Source organism: Anolis sagrei, chromosome 1 (genome assembly GCF_037176765.1).
Source record: "Anolis sagrei isolate rAnoSag1 chromosome 1, rAnoSag1.mat, whole genome shotgun sequence".
NCBI classification, from domain to species: Eukaryota; Metazoa; Chordata; class Lepidosauria; order Squamata; family Dactyloidae; genus Anolis; species Anolis sagrei.
This window is the reverse complement of record NC_090021.1, coordinates 283,722,304-283,749,922: the sequence shown is the minus strand read 5'-3', so window position 1 is coordinate 283,749,922 and position 27,619 is coordinate 283,722,304. Positions and strand designations below refer to the sequence as shown.

The 27,619-nt window shown below is 38.2% G+C and overlaps 1 protein-coding gene across 3 annotated transcripts in view; it reads right to left on the bottom strand.

The window, feature by feature from the left end:
- SMOC1 (SPARC related modular calcium binding 1) overlaps positions 1-27,619 on the bottom strand; it is a 97,442-nt gene that overhangs the window by 44,024 nt on the left and 25,799 nt on the right. For all 3 annotated transcript variants that reach the window (XM_060761893.2, XM_060761885.2, XM_060761901.2), the window contains exons 2-5: positions 26,742-26,913; positions 25,639-25,751; positions 16,652-16,751; positions 15,348-15,395 (exon numbers count right to left, since the gene is read on the bottom strand). In XM_060761893.2, the coding sequence (XP_060617876.2) occupies positions 15,348-15,395; positions 16,652-16,751; positions 25,639-25,751; positions 26,742-26,913 (433 nt within the window). The remainder of the gene's footprint in view (positions 1-15,347; positions 15,396-16,651; positions 16,752-25,638; positions 25,752-26,741; positions 26,914-27,619) is intronic.

The window sequence follows — 27,619 nt, the reverse complement described above, 5'->3', positions numbered from 1 at the left end:
TAGGAGATCAATGATAAAATATGATGGAAGTGTTCTAACAGTATTTTATTGTGCTATAAACATACAGCAGGATGCACGATTTGACAAGTGAGAAACAAAAACCAATTAACCAATTGACTAATAAGATGAATTTTGCACATACAATGAAAGTCAACTGCATATAAGCCCTAATGAAATCAGCTACATTGGCCAGTGTTTTGAGGAAAAAAATATTTCAATGCATTCCTGAAAGTTTCTGAAGATTTCCATTCAAAGAGGGCTTCAATGAAACCAACCTTCTCCACAGTAAAGTTGGCACATTAATTCCAGATAGAAAACAGATACTGAGTAGAAGAACAGAACCATGATCGTTTCAGTCCCGTAGTGTTGCTATTCACAAACCTTATAATTGTCTGCTTCATAACTTCGAAAACCATTCAGATGAACTTTTTCCTCTATATTAATGAAATGGAAATGCATCTCTTGCAGATTCTATGAGCCAACTATTATTGAATATGGTTAGGACAATCACATATTTTAGCCACAATATAGCAATGTACACATGACACACATATGCCCTGTTTCAATAATTCCAAGGAAGTATCACTGCAGAGCTTTTGAATATTTTGATTGTGCTGCCTAGTTGTAGTGCCACAGTCATAATAATTATCATTACCAGCTTTTGTTTTGATAGCATGTTGAATTATCTTGGCTTGAATAAAACAGACTTTTAGTTCTGCATGGGTCACATGTAGTACTTTGGATTGTTAAGCGGATCAGTTTGAGTATACATGACAAGTATCTCATGATATATGAAACTGGTCTATTAAGAAACCAAAGCACTACAAATGATCTGTGCAGAACCTAAAGTGTTGTATACAGAAGAGAAAATATAAACATCATGACAACACACAATGCTCATTGAAAAAAGTGAAAAAATTGGAATATAATCATGAAATAGTTTTTCATCTGTACCAACATTTTTGCAATTTTTTGTTTAAAATCTGTTTACCTATGATGCATCAAGCTCAGGAGCCCTGAATAGCTGAGGAGCGAGGGACATATGCTTCAGTTTGCACTAACATCTTTCTGTTGTGTGTTGCCTCAGGGACCCCGGTGGGTTAAGAGGTGATAAATAAATATGTAAATAACTAAAATGAGGCACAAGTTTTCTGCTGGTTATATCACTCTAACCCTTCATTTTTATTTTTTAGTGTGTTCTGAAGAAAACCAAATGATGCAGAAACAGTTGCAGAATCGACCTGAAACTACCCGCTATAAATTATACAGGCTCAGTATCCTTATTCAAAATGCTTGGAACTTAAAATGTTTTGGATTTTAGATTTATTTTTTTAAACACCCATATTTACATACATAGCATATAGAGTACAAAATTCATCTATGTTCATAACAACTTAGACCAGTGTATCACAAACTGTGCTCCTCCAGGTGTTTTGGACTTCAGCTCCCAGAAATCCCAGCCAGCTTACCAGCTTTTAGGAATTGTGGGAGTCAAAGTCCAAAACATCTCGAGGAGAACGGTTTGAGAAACTCTGCCTTAAACACATAGCCTCAAGGTAATTTTATACCAAATATATTTCATAATTTTGGGCATGTAACCAAGTTTATGTATACTGAACCACCAGAAATCAAAGATGTCTCTATCATGATAACACAGGTGTGCAATTTCAGATTTTGGAGTATAGTAGGCTAACAGTTAACTGGCACCCATTGGGATTGGTAGATGCCAGATAAATGTAGTTTCTTGTTGCTTGAGAATTATTATTAAAGCAGGCCTAACTAATACTATATGCTATACTATACCATACCATAAACTTAGTATTCATTTGGTACTAATGTTGCAGTACAGTAATTAAAAGCAAATAAAAGCAAATAGACAAACATAACTTAATGTAACACAGTTTTATATTTTAACACATATATTTTAACTTTTATTTAAAATATTATTTCTTTGATTTTTTTTTGCCGATTGCTTATGAGTTTTATTTGTTTATGTTCTGGTTAACTGAGGGTCTACTGTATTTTGGATTTCAAAATTCTGGATAAAGTCTTTATGAATTCAAGTTAAATGCATCTGGTTTTATTTCACTTTACTCTTGTGCCTAGATTGCAAATAAATGTGAAACAGACCACTTTTATGATGTTTTAAAAATGCAAATATAATCAGGATTTAGCTAGTTATATGGAAATTAAAGTGATGTGTGATTACTAAAGAGGTAATATGAATTCTGATCAATGAGCATTTAGATAAATGAGATCTGCTTTATGTTATATCACTTTGCTATATAGTTGTCAAGCCTGCATGATTTCAGTCCTAAAGAGAGTCAGAGAAAGGCTCTAAACATGAAAAAGTTTAAAATCCAAATGCTTCAACATTCAAGATTGTCATGAGCTTCAAAGCTAAGAATCGAACACCTCTAAAGTAAACTATGGCTGTCCTCTACAAATACTGCCTATATTAATTGCAACAATATGCCCTAAAGAATATCATGCATATAGAAATTAGAGCTTCTGGAGTAAAGTCATCCATTCTCCCTTTCCCCCATCCCCCAATATCTTTCTTGCAGGTGTGCCAGAAGGAAGGAGGTGGGGGACTGCTTCAAAGGGCTTGTGAACTAATGCAGCTCGTGAGAGTGCTTCTGCAACAGACAACACAATTCTTTGGTGTGTAAGAAAGGATGTCCCATGAGCAGGCAGCTGGAAGTCACTTCGACCCCTGATGACACGATTCAAAGCCTCTTCTGTTTGACTTTTTGACACATTCACTGCCGGCTGGAGATAAATGCCATCATGAGGACAATGTTGATCCGCTCCAGCTATTCCTGTGAAGGACTCCCCCTCGCAATAATAAACAAAACAAAAATGGTGTGCTTAAGTGTCTGAATAGAGCTCAAGATAGACAAGAAGAGGAGTGCAGTGGCTTTAAAGAGCCTGGCAAGTCACTTGAAGAGTTAATTGTCTGTGTGTACAAAGAGTTTATTCTGACCACAGACAAAGCACTCTCTCTTCCTGGTAGCAGTTCCTTCAGAAGGATATGCCAAAAGGACCCACAGCTTCTGGGTTTCTTCTCTACTACTGCTCTGAAAACCTTGATTCTTGAAATCCTGGAACAGAGCACACCTCAGCATCAACAATCCGAATTCCATTAAAGACCAACTGCCTATATTGATTTACAGCTCTAAACTGCATGGTACATCTTTTGGTAAATGAGAAGATATCCTTTAAATGCTAAGAGGTAATTCGATAATTTTGAATAACTGTAACAAGTATGATCCAAGGCTTATCTTTTGTATCTGGGAAGAGATGTCAAAAGACAAACTTGTTCCCAAATTTCATCTGGATTTAGAGAAATTGCTAGCCAAAAATGCAAACTAGCGATATTACTCTTTGTGACAGAAATTTTGCACATCAGTTTTTCTATCCTCTAGCTTCAGTAAGATGATCATGCAGGTTTGTTTCGGGTTACCAAAGATTTCTGGAAAGTAGGTTCTTGTGGGTTTTTTCGGGCTATAGAACCATGTTCTAGAGGCATTTCTCCTGACATTTCGCCTGCATCTATGGCAAACATCCTCAGAGGTAGTGACCTCACTACCTCTGAGGATGCTTGCCATAGATGCAGGCGAAACATCAGGAGAAATGCCTCTAGAACATGGCTCTATAGCCCGAAAAAACCCACAAGAACCTAGTGATTCCAGCCATGAAAGCCTTTGACAATACATTTCTGGAAAGTTTAGAGGCAGCACACATGTGTCTAAGTAAGTCAACATCACCTTTTTAATAGCCCCTAGGGTCTGTGTTTTTCTCTTAAATCATTCAACAAATGACAGGGGTCTGTCTTCCATGTCTTCAATGTGTGCCAGCCCTGCTGAGGAGCAAGGCGTCTCCTGCCTACAGTTTTTCAGACTCCCAAGAGATTACTGTTATCACGAGCTACAGCTTCCTGGCATTCTACCTCCTTCTCTTCATCTGAATCATCTAGCTCACAAAGGTGAATTATCACATGGCTATTGTTTGGTAAGGTAGAAGGCAGCAGGAAAAGAAGAAGATCACATTACAGATGTTTAGATTCTAGTCAAGAAAACCAACTGAGGCACCCTGACAATGCACTTGCCCCATCCCACCCACCCGTACACTTGATCCCTGCCTTTCTTGGATAATATAATATGGATTGTAGGAGTGAACCAATTAGGTGGATCCAAAGGGTACTAAATGCCTCTTGTCAGCAGGTGGTGCCTGCTGCTTTCAAATTGCACTCTTTACTACAGAGGTCATATGCTCTCTTCTGAAGAAGACCTCCTGAGATAAGTGGGAAGTGTCACCCCAGTGCTACAAGATGCTTATGGATGATATGGCTATAGTATGCCAGTTGTTCTTGAAGGAAACATATCATTTGGTGTGATTTCCATCTGATTTTAGTCCAGGGCAGGAGCCCCTGGTGGCGCAGTGGGTTAAAGCCCTGTGCCGGCAGGACTGAAGGCCACAGGTCGTAGGTTTGAATCCGGGGAGAGGCCGATGAGCTCCTTCTATCAGCTCCAGCTCCTCATGCGGGGACATGAGAGAAGCCTCCCACAAGGATGATAAAACATTAAAAAAAATCATCTGGGCATCCCCTGGGCAACGTCCTTGGAGATGGCCACTTCTCTCACAACAGGATGCTCCTGACACGACAAAAAAAAAAAAAAAAGCCCAGGGTGCCTTTGATCCTGAACTGCCAACTTATTCCATGTGCCAGAGAAAGTACTACTCTGATACTTCATGGGTCTCTCAGTAGCTTTTGACACAATGGATCCTTGTATCTTATAGGACAAGTTCAGAGGAGGGGTTTCTGTCTAGCCCATTAACTATTACACTGGAGGTTCCATTCTGCTTCACAGGTTATTAATATAAAGTTGCTGTGTAAGATCATTAGTCTAGGAATTGAGCGCTATCAGTAAATTGATTACACTCAGCTCTGCTTTACTTTGAATTCAGAGTCAGTGGAAACTGGATAGGGTCTGTATCGGCACTTGGATGGTGCTCTAGGCTGAGTAAGGGAAATAAACAAATTGAGATAAGATAAAAAGCTTGTAAAATGGCAAATCCAGGTTTTGGGTAAGGAATTGGGTAAGAAAAGGGTGTGAACTGGATGGGAGACACTCCCTCCTGAGGGATCTGGTATGTAGTTTGAGATATCTTTGTAACTGGATATTCAAATGGACTCTGAGGTCAATTTTGATTAATCCATCACCTATTGTATTTCCTGGACAGGAATAACCTGGTCATGGGGGTTCAGGGACTGGCAGTCTCCCAATTAGATGACTGTAATGCACACTACATGGCAATTTAGATCTACTAGAGACAATTCAATGGGAGCAATACACTGTAAGAGAACACAAGAGAATCTATTTCCTGGTGCCTTGGTTGTGGAATATTCTTCTTTCTGCTTCATCACACTAGAGAATGAATCCACTTTAAATCTAGTTTCTGCCTCCTGCAGAATTCTGAGGTTTGTAGTTTATTAAGGCTGTTAAAGTCTCCTCCCTAAACTACAAATGCCAGAATTCTGCAGGAGGCAGCAACCGGATTTAAAGTGGATTCATTCTCTAGTGTAATGAGGTCCAAAAAAGACCCAATTGGCACAGACAGTAGAAACATGGCTCTGGGTTCTAATGAAGTCGATATCGATTCACAAAATGTTAAGCTGTTTCAACATGTTTTAAATTATGTTTAGTATATTTTCTGATCCTTAACTTTATCATTTACTATTTTAAAAATTTAAATTGAGTATGACCCCCATATCTGTGGGAGCAATATCCATAGTTTCACTTACCCATGTCCAAAACTACATGATCTCTAAGCATTTTCGAGGTCTTCCAGCATAATTCCATGGTATACTTCCACTAGAGGTTATTCATTTCAATAGGATTCACTATTATTCATTGTTTTAGCATTTCCACTGACGATTATCCCAAAGGATATGGGGGGAAATACTGTAGTATAAACTGATTTCATTGTATACCACTCAAAGGCATGTTGATATAAGGTACAATATAAATATAAATATTTAAATAAATAAAATGTAACAATTGTACATTTTTTTCAATAAAAATATCAAATAATGCACAGCAGTAATCTAATTCTTTGTGAACAAATTGAGATATTTGACTATGATAGGTCTGTCCAGGAGCATTATTTATTTATGTATTTATTTCCCACTATTTCTCTTCATTCGGAGACTCAAAGTGGCTTACAACTAAGCACAACTAAAAGCATTACAATACAACTTAGAACATACAAATACAAATATACATGTATTAAAGCAATATTGAACTTCATTAAAAGCATATAAAACCACAGAACCACCTGAACTGATATTTAAAACCACCTTCTTTAAAAGCCTGCCTGAATAAACAGGTTTTAACCTGCCTCTTGAAGAACAGCAGGGAGGGGCCATTCTGGCTTCACTGGGCAAGGAATTCCAGAGCTGAGGAGCAACCCCTGAGAAAGCACTCTCTCTCCTTCCCATCAATTGAGCTTGAGATGGAGGTGGGACTGAGAGAAGGGACTCTCCTAAAGATTTCAGGACCTGGGGAGATTCATACAAGGGAATGCAGTCAGTGAAATAGCCTTGGCCTGAACTGTCTAGGGTTTAAAGGTCATAACCAGCACTTTGAATTGTGCCTGGTAACAGACTGGCAGCCAGTGGAATTGCTGCAACAGGGGGGTTGTCTGCTCCCTGTCCAAAGCTGGTCCAAAGGTTGCTCACTGGGACTGTTTTCTGTCCCAGTTCTGTTTTGTTACTATCAAGGTAATGGACATTTTTCAGTTCACTGCTATGTTTGCTAATGCTATCATATGTTTCTGCATGACCACCACATTTGGGGTCATTTTAGGAAATCAGTTACATGGCCAACTCTGGGTTGATGCTTTTTTGCACGCAAATTTGTTCTGCTAGGGTTTCAAAGTACAAAATATGGATAATTGGAGAGTTATACATCTCTCATATTAAATCTTAAAATGACAGAAAATGTATTCCAAATATGTATACTTCACTGTATCACACTAACAACTTTCTGCACCTATTCTTGGTTTGTAACATAAAAATAGAAGCATCTCTTTGAAGTCAGACCATTAACAACAGCCATGAAGTTGTTCTTCCTCTTCCAAATAGGCAACATCTGTGGACATTTTTATTTATTTTATTTTTATTTTATTTACTACATTTGTATACTGCCTTTCTCAGCTAGAGGCTGAGAAAGGCATATGATAGGTGCATGAAGGGTATATGATAGGTGCTCTCTTGGGATTTCATTAAGAAGTAGTATGTTGGAATACAGTTTGGGCACCCCTTATTGAGAATTCCCAAATCTAGAACACTCCAAATTCCTTCAAATAGGATGACACCTTTGCTTTCTGATGGTTCAATGTTCACAAACTTTGTTTCATGTACAAAATTAGTTTAAATAAAATATAAAATTACCTTCAAGCTATATGCATCGTCAAGGTGTATATGGTACATAAATAAATGTTGCGTTTAGACTTGGATCTCATCTCCAGGATATCTCCTTATGCATGCATGTGCCAATATAGATATATTTCAAAATCTGAAAAAATCCAGAACACTTGTGATCCCAAGAATTTTGGATAAGCAATACTCAACCCATGTTGTCTTGCTTAGAACAGCATCTCTACATACTTCCCAATTTAAAACCAAGAGAACACCTTCACATTCCTCATTCAGAATACCCACAGGTCTTTGGAAGCTGTAATGCCCAGAGCTGAGAAGGCACTGTTCGTTTTTGTTTAATGAAAGGCACAACGGATTACTACTAGAGCCAAGTTGATACATACTTTACTTGACCTCATTCTTGGCACCATCACTGGGTTATCCCATACCACATTGTCCATGATTTTTGAAGCAAAGTGTCCCAGTGTTGAGTTGCTGTATGGCCATGTTCCAGTAGCATTGTCTCCTGCTGTTTCACCTGCATCTGTGGCTGGCATCTTCAGAGGACTGTTGGAAATGAGGCCAGTAGAGTGTGTGTGTATATGTGTGTATGTGTGTATCTGAAATGTCCAGGGTGGGAGAAATAACCTTTGTCTGTTTGAAGCAAGTGTGAATGTTGTAATTAGCAAGCTTGATTAGCATTGAAGAGCCTTCTAGCTGCAAGGTTAATCACTGGGGGTATTTGCATAGAGGTAGCCTGGTTGTTTGCCTGGAGGCATCCTTTGTTTAACTGGTACTTGATTGTTTGCTGTCTGGAATTCCCCTGTTTCTGTGTGGTGTTCTTTATTTACTGACTAGATTCTGATGGTTTTTTTAAATACTGGTAACTAGATTTTGTTCCATTTTCATGGTTTCCTCCTTTCTGTTGAAATTGTCCACATGCATGTGGATTTCAATGGCTTCTCTGTGTATTCTGACATAATGTTTGTCAGAGTGGTCCAGCATTTCTGTGTTCTCAAATAATATTCTGTGTCCAGCTTCATTCATCAAGTGCTCTGCTATAGCTGACTTCTCTGGTTGAATTAGTCTGCAGGCCTTTCGTGTTCTTTGATTAGTGTTTGGGCATCGCATTTGGTGGTTCCTATATAGACTTGTCCACTTGAATGGTATATGGTAGACTCCTGAGGTGGTTTGAGGATTTCTATTATTCTTTGAGGAACATAGCATTTGTTGAATTTTCTTGGTGGGTCTGTAGACTGTTTGTAGGTTGTGTTTCTCGATTTCCCAATGCAGTCAGTGGTTCCCTTGATATATGGCAAGAATATTTTTCCTCTAGGTTGATCTTTGTCTTTATACTTGTGGCTTGTTCTTGCAGTATCCTGGTGTTTCAAGCACATATAGACTCTTAAAAATCAGTATAACCGTCAGAGGTTTTGCACCCCAGCCTATCCCAGCCAAGGTCATAGTTTTTCTTCTTTATACTCTGCCCCTTGAGGTTTCCCATTTGCAGGAAAAGTTGGAGCAGCAGAAGATTGGGCATAGTTGGCATCAGTTAAACTGTTAGTGTTCAATAGGCATTGTTTTAATGTAAGCAAACCCTATTTGCCTTATTTAGACACAGCCAATAATGAATACATTTTTTAAAAAACTCATGTTCTTTTATTTATTGTGAGTTTTCAGTAGATGAATGCAGTAAAAGGTACTTTAGAGAGCACCCTATGCCTTTAAGCTACTCTCCCCTCAGTGCAACAGTCTCTCTCTTAAGTAAAGCCTCTCCATAAAACCTCCCTCACATCTTCAAGGCTTCTGGATGCAGGGTGGGGGGCTGGGATGGCAGCAAATTTCCCAGATCAATGGCCATTTGAAATTCAACCATATGGTTGAAGCCCTACAGCTGCATGTGTTAATTACCACACGTGCCCCCTGTAAAGCAGTCTGTTTAAAAAAAAATAGAAGAGAAAAAGGGCTGCTCTAGAGGATTAAATAAATAGTCCAAATTTTTTGCCTAATTCCTCCCAGACACACAATCTGCCTTCCTTCTGACACCTGCATGCTTAGGAGCCATAATACCCCCTTTACATCTCCAGCCATGTGCAGTGAACCTAGGCAAAACTTTTGCAAAGTGTACTTTCTCTTTTCAGCCCTCCTCCCTCCCCCACTTCTCTCCTTTAGAAAACTAATTCCTGGCTGACAACCAGACTGAGTTTGGGGGCTTACAATATGCCTTTTCATTTCCTCAGAGAAGAGAATGGACACCTCGTCAACTATGTCTGTATTGCATGTGGGGGAAGGAGAAACCCAGGACAGAGCGAAAATAGAGGGAGAGAAGGGTAGCAGACTGAAAAACAGAGGCTGAAGTCCGTATGAACATAGTTAGATTACTTCTTTCAATGTAACATTTCTTCTAAATGGAAAGAGAAAAAACAACATAGGTTTCAACTGGTAGCAACAGCAACAGGTTCATAGTTATTAATTTGACCCAATTCATTGAATAACAAAACAACAAAAATACAAAAGAGAAAATATCACATCGCAACAGAGTAACTGTGAGATAAAGAGGACCTCAATGAGATGAAGCATCTCAGCCTTGGAAGATGTCCCAGACCACATCCATGACAATTCAACGAGGAAAGAAATAAAGGGAAGAAGATAATACAAGTCAATTACTTCTATTAGTTTTCCACATATGCATAACATTTGTATCACTGAAGGCTATCACAGACATTCAATGGATAGTCCCATATAGTTACCACTGCTTGGACCAAAGATGGAGAACATAAAGGTATTTTTACTTGGATGCTAATAAACTCTTCTTTAAATAATTGTAAGCATCTTTTGCTTTTAAGACAAACTATTTGGATAAAAACTAAACTCAGAGTATTAGTTGAGTCATGTGTGGAGGAGGACAGAAATTTTGAGGACAGAGGTTCATCAAGTGTTAGAGTTAATATCCTGACTGTTAGAGAGATCTGGGTGAATAGTACAATGATGCAATAATAGAGAGGGAAGATCTTAAATAAGCCACTAAGAGGAATTGCCAATGGTTTTCTGTGTCCCTAAACTAATTCACAAAATATAAGAAATAAACAAGATGGACTTGAACTCTTAACACACAAATAAAATACGATATATTAAGCAACACTGAAACCTTGTAAAATGAGTCTCATGATTGGAATGCAGTAACATAGGAGTATAACCTATTTCAAAAAATAGATCAAACAAGGTAGAAGAAGCAGCATTATAAGTCAATCATGATTACAAAAAACAAAACAAAAAATTGTCAACAAGGAGAAATGTAAGGTATTACACCAGCAGAAAAAAAATAAAATGCACAGATATTGCATCAGTGACAGCTGGCTTGAAAAAATACATATGAAAGGGATTTAGGAACTTTAGTAGGCCACAAGGTATCAACAGTCAAAATGTGTTGCAGTAGCAGAAAGAAACCAATACAATTCTAGGCAGCATCAAAAGGAGTATAGTGCCAAGATCAAGGAAAGTAATATTATCACTCTATTCTGCTTTTGTCAAACCTCACCTGAAATGCTCTCTAGTTCTAATCACCCTAATTCAAAAAGAATATTGGCATGCTAGAACAAGTCCAGAAAAGGGCAACCAAAACATTTAAATATGTGAAAAACATACCCTATAATCAATGGCTTAGGGAGATGGGTATGTTTAGTTTGGAGAAGGTTGATTGCATGATAGCCATGTTTAAATATTTGGTAGGTATTGAAGATGGAGTGGGTTTGTTTTTTTGTTTTTTGTTTTTTTGCTTCTCCAGAGAATGGGACATGGAGCACTGGATTCAAACTATAGGAAAAGAGATTTAGAAAAGATATGACTAAGTCATATCCAATGTGGTTCAGTGGTTTGAGTGTTGGACTAGAACTTGAAGAGGACTTTAATCCCTGCTCAGATGTAGAAACCTTGGGTAAGACATACTTTCTGTTCCAGAGGAAGGCAAAATGCAAAACTCTTTGGAGCAAATTGTGCCCAGAATATCCTGTGATAAGGTGGCCCTAAAACAAACCTAACTTGGAAATTACTTGAAGGCACACAGTTACAACACCTAATTCAAATACCAAGAGACCAAAAGTCTTATGGCACCTCAAAATGTAATATTTACTTTAGCATAAGGTGTCTGAGACATGACAACAGATTATGACTGAATTTTCTAACTGCTTCATCTTTGAAATTGCTGGTAGGTTTGTTTAATCCAGGGGAGAATGGGTGATCTCACATTGGCATTGAAGCCCTGAGGGGAAGGAATTATCATTTCAGTTTAATACACAATTCCTTTTGTGAAACATCTCTCCATATGTAGCCAAAAGGATTATCCAATGACTCTGGAACCTTTGGAATTTGCTAGCCTCCATGAGTGGATATTTTCATGCCTGAAGCATGCACCTGTTTCCTCTCCACATTTTGTTTTTAAAATCCTGTATAAATTGTCCCAACTCTCTATCTCAATATTTACAAACATTCTATTTGAAAGAATGTCAACTAACCCTGCCATACAGATCGCACAATGACCTGATTCACCTAGATGAGAGAAAAACAAGACCCCTTTTTAGACTTCCACGAAGAAACAGAGGGATACTTGTTATACTGTGCATGTGCTAGATTCAAAAAATTGGATCAACAATGGTAAAATAATAATAATAATAATAATAATAATAATAATAATGAACCAGTGCCATCAAAACCAGAATTGAAAAGTCAGCGACAGATCCCAAGTGTAGACTCTGGAAGGAAGCAAATGAAACAATAAATCACATCCTCAGCTGCTGCAAGAAGATCGTGCAGACAGACCACAAGCAAAGGCATAACACCATTGCTCAGATGAGTCATTGGAACTTGTGCCACAAATATCATCTGCCTGCGACAAAGAACTGGTGGGATCACAAGCTGGAAAAAGTTACAGAGAATGAACATGTCAAGCTACTCTGGGACTTCCGGATTCAGACAGACAGATTTTTGGAGCACAATACTCCTGACCTTACAATCGTGTTAAAAAACAAAGTATGGATTGTCGATGTTGCAATCCCAGGTGACAGCAGGATTGAAGAGAAACAACTGGAAAAGCTGACACGATATGAGGATTTAAAGATCGAACTGCAAAGACTCTGGCACAAACCAGTCAAGGTGGTCCCAGTGGTGATCGGCAAACTGGGTGCAGTGCCTAAAGACCTTGGCCTGCACTTAAACACAACCAGCACTGACAAGATTACCATCTGCCAGCTGCAAAAGGCCATCTTACTGGGATTTGCACGCATTATTTGCCAATATATCTCACTGTCCTAGACACTTGGGAAGTGTCCGACATGTGATCCAATACAACAGCCAGCAGAGTGTCTGCTGTGGACTTATCTTGTGGTGTTTCAAATAACAATAACAATAACAATAATAATAATAATAATGTTATTTATATTCCGCTCTATCTCCCCAGAGCGACTCAGGGCAGATTCCAAACATAAAAAGCAAACATGCAATGTCCGAATACAACAACAATATATCCATACTAACAAAATTTAAACAACCGAACACATAAACACGAATTATGACTTAAACAACTAAAATTAAATTTAAAAACGTAGCCTGTTATAACAGACATAAGACAAAGCATCAAACATTGATCAGAAACAACAATTTCCCAGTTCCTTGGGGCAACTAGATTGATCATTGCTCAAGATATCTATTGACCTGGTGGGGCGAGCAGAGCACGGATACGGATAGTAGCTATTAATCACAGGTGTAATGGCAAAACATAATACATAATAAAACAAAACACCAGTCAAGAATAGAAAAAACAAATGATTGAACAGCAAGCAAAATTCAGAAAGATGATTGTTAAATGATGTCTATGATCAGGCAAGAAACATAGCCAGGACTCAACAAACCTAAGATGAAGCAAAGCATCATATTAGAAGATGTGGTGAAATCTAGATAAAACAGGGAAGAAAGCACAGTAACCTGTCAAATTAGGGAATTGAGGATGAGTTGTTAAATGGACACGGCATGGTAGAACAGAACTGAGAATGGAGCAAATACAGTGTTGAAAGCAAACTCAGGGTTCAAGGCAGGTCATCCATCACCCTGAGGACAAAGTCCAATACTGAAACTAAGAGCAGATATTGACACAAATTTTAACTCACAGAATCACTATGGATGGTTCAGAAAACTTATAAATGGACTGACACAAAGCAAAAAATGTTAGAAGTAATCTGCAGAAATACAAGCAGCAATCACGGTAAGATTATCAAAGGGTAAGAGCATCACATTCTCTCTGAGCCAGCCTCAGAGAATTCTGTATGCTCCATTGGAGAGTATAGGATGGAACATGTAAGAAAGGAACCTTAAACATCCGTGCTCTGGCTCCCCTTTGAGGTTAACACAGAAGTGCGGACTATCTTTATCAACTATATACAAGGAGAGAAAGTGATTAAAATACTATGTTGGGGGGGAAAACATGACAATTTATTTTCAGGACTAATCGCCTGGCAAACAAATGGGAAAGTTCAATGAAAGGGCAGTGCCAAAAGCATGGAGACAGACATAAAAATACTGTCAAGCTTCCGTCAATTCACCATTCAGCACATGGCAAAAAAGAGCTGAGCTACTCTGCTTTGCATCAACCATATACAAGAAGGATTAAAGGTCATAAGTGGTTAATCCAAGACTGCAGATGAATGAGCAAGAAGTTCTATAAACCCCAATTGTGGTTTTCACTTCCAAGGCGATGAATGCTTCATCACAGAGTTGAACAAATTCTGCTGATGAGGCAGTCTAAGCATTTTATTTTTTACAAGGCAAATTACAAAATGGCAGGGGATTCAACCTGAAATAGACAGATTTCTTCCTCCAGTGAGACAAATAACACAATACAGCTTAAAATGAGGTTAATGTTTTATCATCTCAGTAACTGAAAGGACATGAGGAAATTAGGACTAATTTTTCTGCAGTGAATAATACAATTCTTACTAAAGCATGAACAAGAGAATTAATAAATTGCACAGGGGAATTTTAAGCCCAGAAGTACTTTTTCCTCCTTAATCAAAACGTCACCTTATTTTTTCAGTCTAAAGAACCTCCTTGTGATTCAATAGCTGACTAGAATCTTTTGAATTCATATATAATTTGAAATAACTTGTGACAGATCAGCAGGAGGGATCACACACTGCTGTGTGCATTTGTAGCACATCTTTGTGAGAGAATCATTCAAGAGGTTGAAAGCCATGATAAATAGGCCATGGTCATGAGATTGTGTCTAACACAAGAAAAGTTGCCTTGCTAGATTAGACTAACGTTACATCTTTTCCAGAATTTTATTTCCCAAATGACTTCATTTCCAACAATCAAAATTGCCCCTTTAAGTTTTTACAAGTAATTTGTGGCTAGCCTAAATTAAGCACAACACTAAAGAGCAACCATTGGAACTCTTCATAAACTATTATAACTGGCAAGCATTGTTGCAAATGTTATTATTACTACAAATGCAGCATCTAGAGCAGGCATGGGCAAACTTCAGCCCTCCAAGTGTTTTCGACTGCAATGCCCACAATTCCTAACAGCCTACATTAGGCTTTTAGGAATTGTGAATGTTGTAGTCCAAAACACCTGCAGGGCTGAAATTTGTCCATGCCTGACCTAGAGGCAAGAGGATATATCTTTGCTTTCTGGGGCAGAGACTCTTAGAAGTGCCACTGCTTCTCCAACACAGCCTGGGCTTCCATCCATGGTTACTCCTGGCCTATCCATCATGGTTTTCCCAGTCAGATGTAACAGCCACCCTTTGAAAGCAGCATTTACCACTCAGAATTTCCTGCTCATTAGATTGTCGTTGAAAGAAGATGCACCATTGCTTAAGAACAACTATAAGCAACCCCAACATTCCCTTAGAGCATAAAACTCTACTCACCTTTTCTCCCTGAATTACCCTGTCCTACTGGCCGGTCAGTTACAGAACCTTTTAAAAAAAGGAAACAAACAGGTTTGTAGCTGAGGATACTACAAGAGCAAAATATTCATAGACACCACCTCAAAGTCCAGCCAAGTCTCAGATACCATGTTCTAAAATAGTATCCAGACAACTGTCCCTACACATCCAGTCTCCAAAGCTGTTGTTGCTTTCCCCGTCAGCATTGTACTGAGCCAATCATTTTCTGGATACAATTTGAAGTAAATAAGGCTACTCACTGCAAAAAAAAGGTAGAGAGAAAGGAGTGCATACACATATGAAAGCTGTCTATGTGACCTGATGGAAAGGTTTCCATCAGGCTGTCCAACACCCACCAAGGAATTATGTTACAGAATTGATTTGGGTCGAACAGAATGAGGGTAAATTATTTCAGGTTTGGACAGAATACCAGCTCGCTGTTCATTGTCTGCCACTGAAAGTAATTTCTGAGGTCTGATGTAACCTAAAGCTATATAACTTATTTTATTTCTAATTATTTCTGGGAAGAAATCCAGCAATATTCTCACCAACTTATGACAAACAATAAATCGAATGAACCTTCATTTTGTCTTTAAGGATGAAAATACTACTAAGGGTGTATCTAGACTATAGAACTAATACAGCTTGAGACCACTTTAACTGCCATGATTCAATGCTATAGAATCCTGGGAGTTGTCGTTTTACAAGGTTTCTAGGCTTCACTGTCAAAATGTTCTGGTGCCTCACCAACTACAAATCCCACGACTCCATAGCATTGAACCATGGCAGTTAAAGTAGTTTCAAGCTGCATTCGTTCTATAGTATAGAAACACCTAAGGACAGAATCAAAAGGTTATATTTGAAAATATCTTCAGCCTGATGTCCCAAGAGCTGTGTACCACAAAGCGGCAACTCACTTGTACCAGATATCCAACAATGAGAATTATAATTTAAAACTTGGTCTTGGCCAAATTCAGAGCAAATTCATAGTGTTATTTTCTTTCCCCCTTTTCATCTGATGGTTAGATGTATTTGCAGCATTTAAAGAAACAGAAGGAATTAAAGGACGGCTCTCAAACAGCACTGAAAATTATCTGGCCACAAGATGGAGCAGTTATGGCCACTTCAGATTCCTATGGGGAAAAAAGCTAATTCTAAATTACTAGGATACAATCAGAAGTTTTTAAAGTAAAAAAAATCAAAATGCTTGTTTCCCTCTACCACCATCCACAATATTTCTGCATCAAAACAAACAAGCAAACAAACCATTTCTTCTTCCTTAGTACCTGAACATACAGGAGTTTTGTTCTGTACAGAAGACCCACTGATGGGTTTGCCATCTGGAGTTACACACCAACAGTATCCAGTATAGGTATGGCACTGCACCTGTTGGGAAAAAAACAAAACTTACTAGTCACTCATTTCTCAGAATTCAGCCTCGTGTGTGTGTGTGTGTGTCTGCGCGCGTGCAGCAGCAGCTAAAAGGAGCATAAGAACTTGAATATTTATTCAAGAAATAAATATTTGCTGATAAAATATGTTTTTTTCCGATGAATTTTAAATTATTTAACCACATCCAATAATTGAAAGAAAAAGATATTTCATGCTTTTTCATACTACCAGTTGCACTATCTTCCCTTTGTATGCATGATTATATATATTAATGCATAATATGTCAGAAAACCCTAATCCTAACAAACCTATTTGCACAAATTAAAAAATGTGGTCAAAATATCAGACATGACTCATATTTTACCTGTTCCAAGAGATCATACTGAATATAGTTCACATTGTACTGAGTGCTTGCCATTGTGCATTGAGTGCTTCTTTATTCTCCAAAGTTGAAACTGATTTGTGAACATTTATAATGACTTAATCTTTCACTTTAGAAAAACAAAGTGCTTGCGCTCAATCATCCACAGAACTTCAGACGCAGAGAGCTGAGGAGTCCAAGTACAAGGAGGACTTAGCGACATTGCTCAGGAAGAGAGAAGAAATTTAAGAAGATACTCAAGATCAGGACCTTACTGATACTCTAGTGCTGCATTTCTCAACCTGGGGGGGTTGCAAGGGGGAGTTTCAGAGGGGTCGCCAAAGACCATCAGAAAACACCTATTTCTGATGGTCTTAGGAACCCCTTTGGCAGAGTAGGCTGAAGATCTCTTCCCCTGTCCTTCTATTCCTTTTTGGAAACAGACAGTGAATCCTCCCTCCAAAAGCCCTCCTCCTGCTGTGATTGCCCCCCCCCCCCCAGCCAAGGGGAGGGCTGTTTCTGAGAAGCCAAGCAGGGGGTGGGAAAGCAGGCATACAATCACTATCAATTCCTCCCAAACCCCTCCAGTATTTTCTGTTGGTCATGGGGGTTCTCTGTGGGCAGTTTGGCCCAATTCTATCATTGGTGGGGTTCAGAATGCTCTTTGATCCCAGCAACTACAACTCCCAAATGTCAATGTCTATTTTCCCCAAACTCCACCAGTGTTCACATATGGGCATATTGAGTATTCATGCCAACTTTGGTTGAGTGAATGAAAATACATCCTGCATATCAGATATTTACATTACTATTCACAATAGTAGCAAAATTACAGTTATGAAGTAGCAACAAAAATAATGTTATGGTTGGGGGTCACCACAACATGAGGAACTGTATTAAGGGGTCGCAGCATTAGGAAGGTTGAGAACCATTCTAGTGGGAGGTTGATCATTTCAAATGACTACAAACCTCAGTTACCGTTGCAGTGCTTCCTTCTGCTGAGATCCATGTGACATCTTGGTTGGACAGCTCCCCTTGTTACATCAAGAACTGTGCTACAGTTCTGCACACTAAATCCCTAACCTTGTCAAACCTCACATGAATGTTTGTGGAAATAGTGGAGGACACTTTCTCCAATAAAGATAATAATTTAACAATTCATAAAGCACTGTGAAAATAAAACCAGGTACAAGATAAAAAGGAGTATTTTGATAAATATTAGATTAGAATAATTATGAAATGAAGATAAACAGAATATAGACTGTGATTATTACCAAAGTAAACTAAGTGCAGAAAAAAATAAAGTAATAAATCTCCTGGACACAGTGGATTAATGTAAACTATGACACTTCTGCAAAATCCTTCCCTGGAGCAGCTAATAAAATCCATATGAATAGATATTATCAAGAACATTAGCAGTGAAAAAACCTACAGCCACATGAAATTGCCTTATATTGAGTCATGTCCTTGGCCACTTAAAGTACTATCCACTTTGATGGGCAGTAGTTTGCTAACATCTACCTGCAAATCATACACTACAGATAGTAAAGGTACCCAAAGCACAAAGCACTTTTTAATTCTACTTTGGAAGAATGGTGGAATATAAGTGAAAAAATAGATAATAAAACAAACAAGGGAAATGGCTGGTGTGCACTCTAATTGACTAATTTCCTAGTTAAAATATAAACAGCATTCTAATAATTAACAGTTTACCAAACAAATCACCAGTATCAGTATGTAATGATATGTTCAAAAAACCATTATTATCCGTAGAGAGGAATTAGCAGCTTTGGAGGACAGAAACAGGCCTTTTGATGACAATGTGAAAAGCATTTTTTTGTCAATTATGTCCTTATTGCCTTTATTTCTTGCCCATATCCAATTCCTCAGTTTTGCCACATATTCAGAATAACTAGTAATAGTACAAAACATTCCCTAAGTGCCCAAATGCTTAAATACATTAAATTTCATGGACTTTATTGCCACAGGACAACTACATACCCAGACAATTAAAACTGGCATGCAAAAAAGTGAACCAGTCTGCATGGGGTTGCCTCTGAAGATGCTCAGAAGCTCCAGCTAGTCCAACACTTGGCAACCAGGTTGCTCACTGGAGTGAGGTACAGTGAGGTCCTTTGTTACACCAGCTCCACTGGTTGCCTATTAGCTTCCAAGCACAATTCAAAGTGCTGGCTTTAACCTATAAAACCCTAAAACAGTTCCGGCCCAGTTTACCTATCCAAACATATCTCCCTTTATGAATTACCAAGGATGTTAGGATCATCTGGGGAGGTCCAGATCTCAGTCCCACCTCCTTCTCAGTCACAATTGGTGGGAACGAGACACAGGGCCTTCTCTGTGGTGGCCCCTCGGATATGGGATGCCATCCCCAATGACATTAGATCTGCCCCCTCCCTCCTGACCTTTAGGGGAAAAAACTTAAATCCTGACTTTGGGATCAAGCGTTTGTGCAATAGTTGGATCAACCAGGAAGAGAATGTTTTAGTAGACCACAAAGGACTGATTTGGATAATGTTTTGAACTGGCGAACTGTTTTTAATTGACTATAATTGTTCTAATTGTGTGAACTGTAACTATGTTTTTAATGTATTTTGTCTGGCATCTAATGGCTGCCTTTTGCAAGCCATCCTGAGTCCCTCTTTGGAAGTGAAATAGACGGGATATAAATGCCTGAAATAAATAAATAAATAAATAAACCAACATCATATTATAGATGGAGGGGTGGTAAAAAGTAGTCTGCTTAAAGCCATTTTTGTGGCTGAATTAAAACGGATGGACCATAGCTCATAATTCACTGATGTAACCACTGTACTACATAAGCTCTTTGTAAAATAGCTAACAAGGTTTCTACAGACATTTTTATACAACAAACCAAACATGACCACTCTATCCCATAAGAAGTTGTGTTACTTTCTTCTTTTTATCAAATTTGGATAAAAATACATCAAAATTTTTGTTCAACATGACAAAATAGTAAGAAAGATTTGTATAACAGAACTGCTCTGTCACCATTCCCCAAATTAATTAGAAATGCTATTACATCCCTCTCTCCTATGTCAGACACATCAATTACAGTGTGTGAAACAGAACAAAAGCCAACACTTCAGACACTGGGCCCTTGAATAAATTCCTGCATCCATAAAAATCATTAGAATATGAAAACATTAAAACTGTAGCCACTGGCATGCTCCTCTGGGAGAATGGGAGCTTTGTTGGGGTCTGTTCAATTCCTCACTGAAGATGCCAGAATGAAGTTTCAAAGGACTACATAAACATTTTAACAAGCTGGCAGGATTGTCCATTATAACTTGACAGAGGCAAATCAAGGGGTGATTTGTTTCCACTCCGTCTTCTGGAGAAGGGAAAACACAGAATTGTGTATGTATGGGAAAAAGCAGGAACTAGTCTGGATTAATCATCTGGCTCAGCATGACGCTGACAAGAGCCCATGCGGTAATGCAGTCATCCCAATCCTCATTTCCTTGCACTGGACTCTTGTGTAGTTCCTCACAGCTCAAAATATGACAGTTGTTATCCTCTTAGAAGGAAAGCTGGGGCATGTTTATACCACTGAGTGATATAGATGTGTAATACTGGCAGCCTGCAGTGAATGAAGAATCAGATGGGTTGCTGAGAATTCCATCCTGAGTCTTTATAAGAGTCTCTAACTCAGTACTAATGGGAGCAGTGTGCTCACACAGACCTCCCAGGCTCTCCGATTCCCTCGCTTTGCTATTATGAATTTTAAAGGCTGCAATGTCTCTCTTTCCACTCTATTCTCACATACACTGACTACACAGGCCTTGCTAGCATCCTCACTGGCTACCTAGCAGATTCAGACTGAACAAGAAAAAGGAATTCTAATGGGACATTACAAGTAGACAAGAGTAGGCAAAGTTCAAATTGGATGTCACCAAAAGATAAGGCGTGTGGTTGTGAGCAGAGAGCAAACTAATGGCTGTTCCTAGGGAGATTAGCATGGGAAAGAATGGAAGCACATGAGATACATGGAGGGGACAATGGAAGTGTAAGGAACTGAAAAGAGAAAGAAAAATAGAGAGAGAAATAGAGGACAAGGAAGTAAAAACAGAAAGCCAGAAGCCAGAAAGAAGGACAAAGTTGGGGAAGGAAGTAAAGAAGAGCTTTCCCAGAAGAAATAAAGATCAATAGGGGAATAGGAGGAAGATGAGAGCCAAGAGTGGGCGGGGGCTGAAGGGGAAAGGATTTAGATGTAATTTGGGGAGGATTTATCTCTTTGCCCCTCAACAAAATAAATATTCTTTTGTAACAGAAAAATGTAGATTCAGTGCTATAGGTTTTTAGGGCTCAGACTCCTTCCTCTGTTGTTGTATACTGTTTCGGAAAACTAATAATTTTATTTTAGCCTTCTGTAAATGTGGTGTTCTGCTACATTAGTAAATACTGTAATTGCTCACACAACTCATGACAGCCATTTTGTAAATGACAGTGCCTCACACAACATTTTGTGATGGTCAACACTTCAAATGAGCCTGTGAATCCGAAATTGAGGATCACAACTTTAAAGAGCATAAAATTACAGAGCTTTACAGAATCTGTAAAATAGCGCTAGTAGGCAGTATAATGGATTTGATAGTGAGAGGTGTCCCTGCTTCATGCACAGAAGTGTCCACCCCATAAACCTAGTCCTGTTCAATGAGATCATACATACTGTCCCCACTTTCCAATTTCAACTACACACACACTACTGTATCCTACCTTTCCAGAATCCTCAACTATATCAAGAGTGTCTCTAACTTGAACATAGTTGTACATTTGTTACCTGAAGGTGGGAGAGCTAAGAAGAAAACCTGCAACCCTCTTTCTTTTCCTCTCCAAATATTGACTACAATACCCAAATGTAAATATATGGCAATACAAAGATATGTGGGAACATCAATTCAGCACCCCTAAGCAATTAGGAGACCTCTGAATTCTCTTTTGAACTGTAAAACTATAATGTCTTTCCTGGAAGGGGCTGGGCTTAGCACAGCAGGCTAAACCACTGTGCTATAGTAAAATCCTGTCAATCAGAAGGTCAACAGTTTGAGCCCAGGTTGGTGTTGAGCACCTGCTGTTAGCCCCAGCTCAGCTGCCCACCCAGCAGGTTGAAAGCAGAAATGCGAGTAGATACAATAGGTACTGCTTTTAGTAGGGAGGTAATAAAGGACACTGATTGGAAGAAAACTCCTCGGCATCGAAGATGGAGCGACAGCACCCCCACCACCAGCCCCCCATGGCAGGAGTCAAGCACAGCCTCCAAGATGCCGGAAATAAGATGGGAAAAACTACCTTTACCTCTGTCCTGTTATTGTGTAATTAGCATTGAATGTTTACTGTATGTGTGTTCTGTAAAAGCTGTTCTGATTCCCCTTTGAGGTGAGAATGGCAGAGTATAAATACTGTAAATAAATAAATAAAATATTGAACAGTACAAATGCTAAATTAAAACTCTATTAATATTGCCTTTGCTGCCCTAACTGTAGTTTGGTTTACCCAAATTTTGTTAAGGCCACCATCAAAGAGAGAGAATTACATTGCTCTTAAGCTGCCAAAGAAAACCCTTATCTGTTTATTCAAGTTGCTTGATTTGTGATGTCATCAAGAGAGTGGCCTCAATTGTATGAGGCAGAAATAAGTTTTATACATGTTGCTATTTAATTGAAGGCTGATAACATGGAAGGACAATAGTTTATATAGAAGTCATTTTCCTTTTAGAAAGGTGTTAAAACGTTCTGTTCTTACCTTGCAGTTCTTCTAGAAACAAACATAAATAGTGTGTTTTTGGTGGGGGGGGGCGCGGTTACTGATGCTCAAGAGCCACACTGACTTCCTTTCATGCAAGGTTTCTGATAAGAATCACTTCCAGTGATAAGAAATGAAAGACAAACATCTGCCTTGGCTCTTTCAATAACAAGAGGGGAGGAGAGGATGGAAAGAAAAACATTCATTTTGCTTTCAGAGGAACATTTGCCACAAGAAGGAAAAACAATGCTTTTTTGGGAGCCACTGTAATTAAGGATTTCTCAGCAGAACTATTGAATAGCAGTAGATTTACAACAGTACATACATATAAACTCATCAAGGAAGAGAACCACAGTCTCATACTTGTGAAACTCACTGATATACACAAGAGAGAATTTCAAACGAACATTAGGAAATAGGTTAGTGTGCATATTATGTCTCAGATTATTACAGTCAAAATCCCATCTTGGCATGAATAAGATGCTGATATGTTGGTTTACGTTTATATAGCAGGTTTAATATAATTGAATAAATCTCCATTTATTCTATCTTAGAATAAAGCATAACCAAGGAGAAAACCTGGTAAAACTCAGGAATTATAAAAAGATAAAGCAGTGAGCAGAACGGCTGGTTTATCAGCATGTTTATCAGTATCAATCCCATTTATCCTGGGAATTTCTATACTATAGTTTCTAATTACATTTTGTAACTGAGAGTTACCACAAATTACTATATGTTACTCTTTGGTGCCTTTATTGCTGCATTGTACTGAAAAAGTTGAGCATTCCCAACTAAGCCAAACCACAGTTCTCAAAAGTCATCATTGTTGTTTTTAAAGGCCATATAATTATACTGCCAAGTTGATGCAAGGGGAAGCAATGATATACTTTAAATTAACATTTACAAAATATGAGAAAATATGCCAATCTGTTCTCAATTCCATTTTGACTTTTATATTGTTTTTAAAAAGATGTTTTAAAGGATCATTATATTCATAACTATATTTTCAGATAATACATGCTTAAAAATTGCCTCTTTAACCCATAGCAACAACTTTCCTTCAAAATGATTGATTCCTTCCAGAACATCGACATGAGAATGTCATTGAATTCCTTTATAAGTACATACCAGAATTTGTAATTTTCCTCATAAATAAAATGGAAAGGATTTATGAGTTTAAAAAAATATTGTAGGAGAATATGAAAGTGAAAGATTTATCTATCCCAAATGAAAGATGATTCATGAGCCTTTCTCAGTTTGAAATCAGGTTGCTACATTATCTCTTTAGTAGCCTTCAAGCAGAACTATTTCATTGCAACAGTTAAATTTAGACATGTGCATTTTTTTATATTTTGTAAGTCAGAAGGAAATGTATTAAATTTGTATATCTGAAGTTATATCTGATGTGTTTGCATGGCCCACGCTAAAAACATTAGAATTGAAACTTACCCAATACATTTTTGTTTATATTTTGTAAATCTTGGAAGGCTCCCTACCAAAGTCAGCTTGATCTTTATTTTCATGGCAAGCAAGCAGGCAAAGCAAAGTGAACAACTCTGCCATTCCTTTGTAAAATAATGGCCTCTTGCCATTAGGGGTGGGAAAGAAGGGAGCAGAGTTTTCTGGGAAAAGAACTCTGGGAAATGTCGTTTGGGAAGGGAGGACCCCTATGCCAGAGAATTCAAAAGGCCCTGCCCTAAACTACATTTTTCAGAATGCATCAGCATCAGAAAGCACCAATCAGGATAGGGGAGAGAGAGAGAGATTCCCCTCCGTAGCCAGCCAGCCAGAGTTCCAATAAATGCGGGAGGGACACTGTGCTATAGCACATTTTGCTATAGTATTGTTGAGGCTCCTCCAATTTAACATAGTAATTTCAATGTAAGGACTACACCATTAAACAGGAAATAACACTTTCCAGCTAGGAACAGATTTTATTTATTATTATATTATTTAGAGGCTGGATCGCCATCTGTCAGGTTTGTTCCTGAGTTATAAATGTCAGTTCCTAATTGTTTCTATCATATGAACATGGGGAAAGTTTACTAAACTGCAAAAACTTTTGTCTTTGTGAGTGGGACACCATGCTATAGCTCATTTTGCTACAGTATTGTTGAGTCTCCACCAATTTAACATAGTTTGTGCCACTATTTTCAATGTAAGGACTACTCTATTAAACAGGAGATAATACTTTCAAACCAGGAATGGATTTTCTTTATTATTGATTATTATTGATTATTATTATTTATAAAAACTTTGAAAATTCCCCAAAACTCAATGGATATGTAAAACATTCTGAAATTTGGTGGGCTAACAGTGGTAAATGTGTTCTACCATTGTAACAAATTGAACTCCAATAGCTTTAAAAATGATAGAGAAGGGAGCCCCTGAAGTTTCCCCAATTATAGTAATTTAATTATGCACAAATACTATAATCAATTAGTAACATTACAGTAATTAAATTTTAACTAACTATACTTTAGAAACACTTTAGAAATAAAGTGCCAGCAACCCCCCTCGTTTTGTAATGACTTTTGTAACATTTTTTATCTATCACACATTCTCTATTAAATATGAAGCAACCAGTGCACAGAACATTTATCTATCACCTTTCGCCCAAAGGCATCATCTTAAGCTTTGTCACACTGCTCCCATATGAATATTTTCACTGTACCTTTTAGAATTGTTTACAAATGTCTATATAGGAGATGGACTGAGCACTGATGAAGACCTTACTTGGGTGAATGATCCATCCTCACCGCACTCTGGAATGAAGACTGCTTCTTGTGGCTTCTTTGCTTGATCCAATGCCTGAGCCCTTTCTAATCTGCATTTACTTTGACCGGCATCTGGAATAAGTGAGAAAAAACCTAATGAAATTTAAATAATAAAAGCAATGGGGAAAAATCTTACCAATGTCTGTGAAAATGTCTATAGGGAAACCCTTCCAAGTGTTATTTTCTTATAACATATTATTTGTACACACAATAATTCCTTTTCCCTGATAAAGTAACCAAAACCAAGGGGGTTCCTCTCCATTGAGGTGTTACACTTCAGGCCATTAGTAAAAGCAAAAACAAAAATGTTAAAAAAATAAATTCCACTTGTACCAAGAATGCTAATTTTATGACAAACAAATTATACATCTGAGTGAGTGGACTTAGTTTATGTAAATCTATGCAACCAACGTTGTTCTCTCAGCGACTTTCTAAGCTGCTACAAGTTCTCTTTGCATAAAAATTATGCACAATACTTTTTGTTTTCCTAATGTAACAGAATAACATTCAATTTGTAATGGCTTCGAAGACAACATTTTTCCATTTGTTCAAACATCTCTTCCCCGTTCCCCACAAAAAAGTAAATTATTTTCCCCATAACTTGCACATCTCCAGATTTTTACATCTCTAATCACAATACAACAATTATTATGAGGGCCATATTTCTAAAGGCATGAGGGAAATTCTCCAAGATTTACATGAACATAATGAAGTGATCAACTGAAGAAGGAAAATACTTTGCAATGCTACTATCCTCACTTCCTCTTACATATTACCAATATTCTCAGCCTGTCACTGGCTTTTTATTTGATAAATGCATCTAAATGAAGCATGCAAATTGTACAACCCTCCAAATCTTGTCAAACTGCATCTCCTAACAACTAAGGCTAATTTGGTAGGTGTGCTAAGTGTTCAGTAACATTCAGTGGGCTACACAATTCTTCTAAAGTAAGAGTTTGTATTTCTAAAACACTTACCTTGTTCAATGCCAGCAGCAGCTTGTTCGTTCAAAAAATACATGACATATTCCTATCCCAAAGGAGCCACCATTCTTTCCCTTACCTTTGCATCGGCCTCGATGAGCTATGCTCAGGTTTGCATCCCTGCATTTTGCTCTCTGATAATCACAGGTTGACTCATATGTCCTGCCATCCGAGGCACAGAGGGGCTTGGTTGGAGATCTGGAGCAGTGGAGGTTGCACTGGGGATCTCTGTCACGATCACTTATTAAAAACTAAAGACAGTGAGAAAAGGAAAACACTGGATTTTAGTCACTATCCATAGAATTTTAAAGAGATAAGATTTCTATTGATAATATTTCTATTTAACCCAGTGGTGCAGTGGGTTAAACCACTGAACTGCTGAACCTGCTGACTGAATGTACTATAATGTGCAATGTTGCAGCGGGTTGAACAGTAGCAGCAGCATTTGGGAATAAGTCTCAATGTGATATGTATGACAATGGACTGTCCCAGACACTGATTTTAGACCGCTGTGATTTTAATCAAATGTTTTAATGTAATGTATTTTAATGAACTGTTTTAAATATGTTTATGAGTGTGGTTAGCACTCAAATGAGTACATGTTGTGAAGTTGCCCTGAGTCCTCACCCCCCACCCACAGGGCTGAGAAGGACAGGGTACGAATGTACGAAATAAATATATAAATAAATAATAAACTGCTAAGCTGCAGAACTTAGGTTGGCGGAAGGTCTGTGGTTCGACTCTGTGGGACAGTGCAAGCTCCCGCTGTTAGCCCCAGCTTCTGCCAACCTAGCAGTTCGAAAACATGCAAATGTGAGTAGATCGATAGGTACTGCTTTGTTGGGAAGGTAACCGTGCTCCATTCAGTCATGCCGCCACATGACCTTGGAGGTGTCTACGGACAATGCCAGCTCTTCAGCTTAAAAATGGAGGTGAGCACCACCTCCCAAAGTCGGA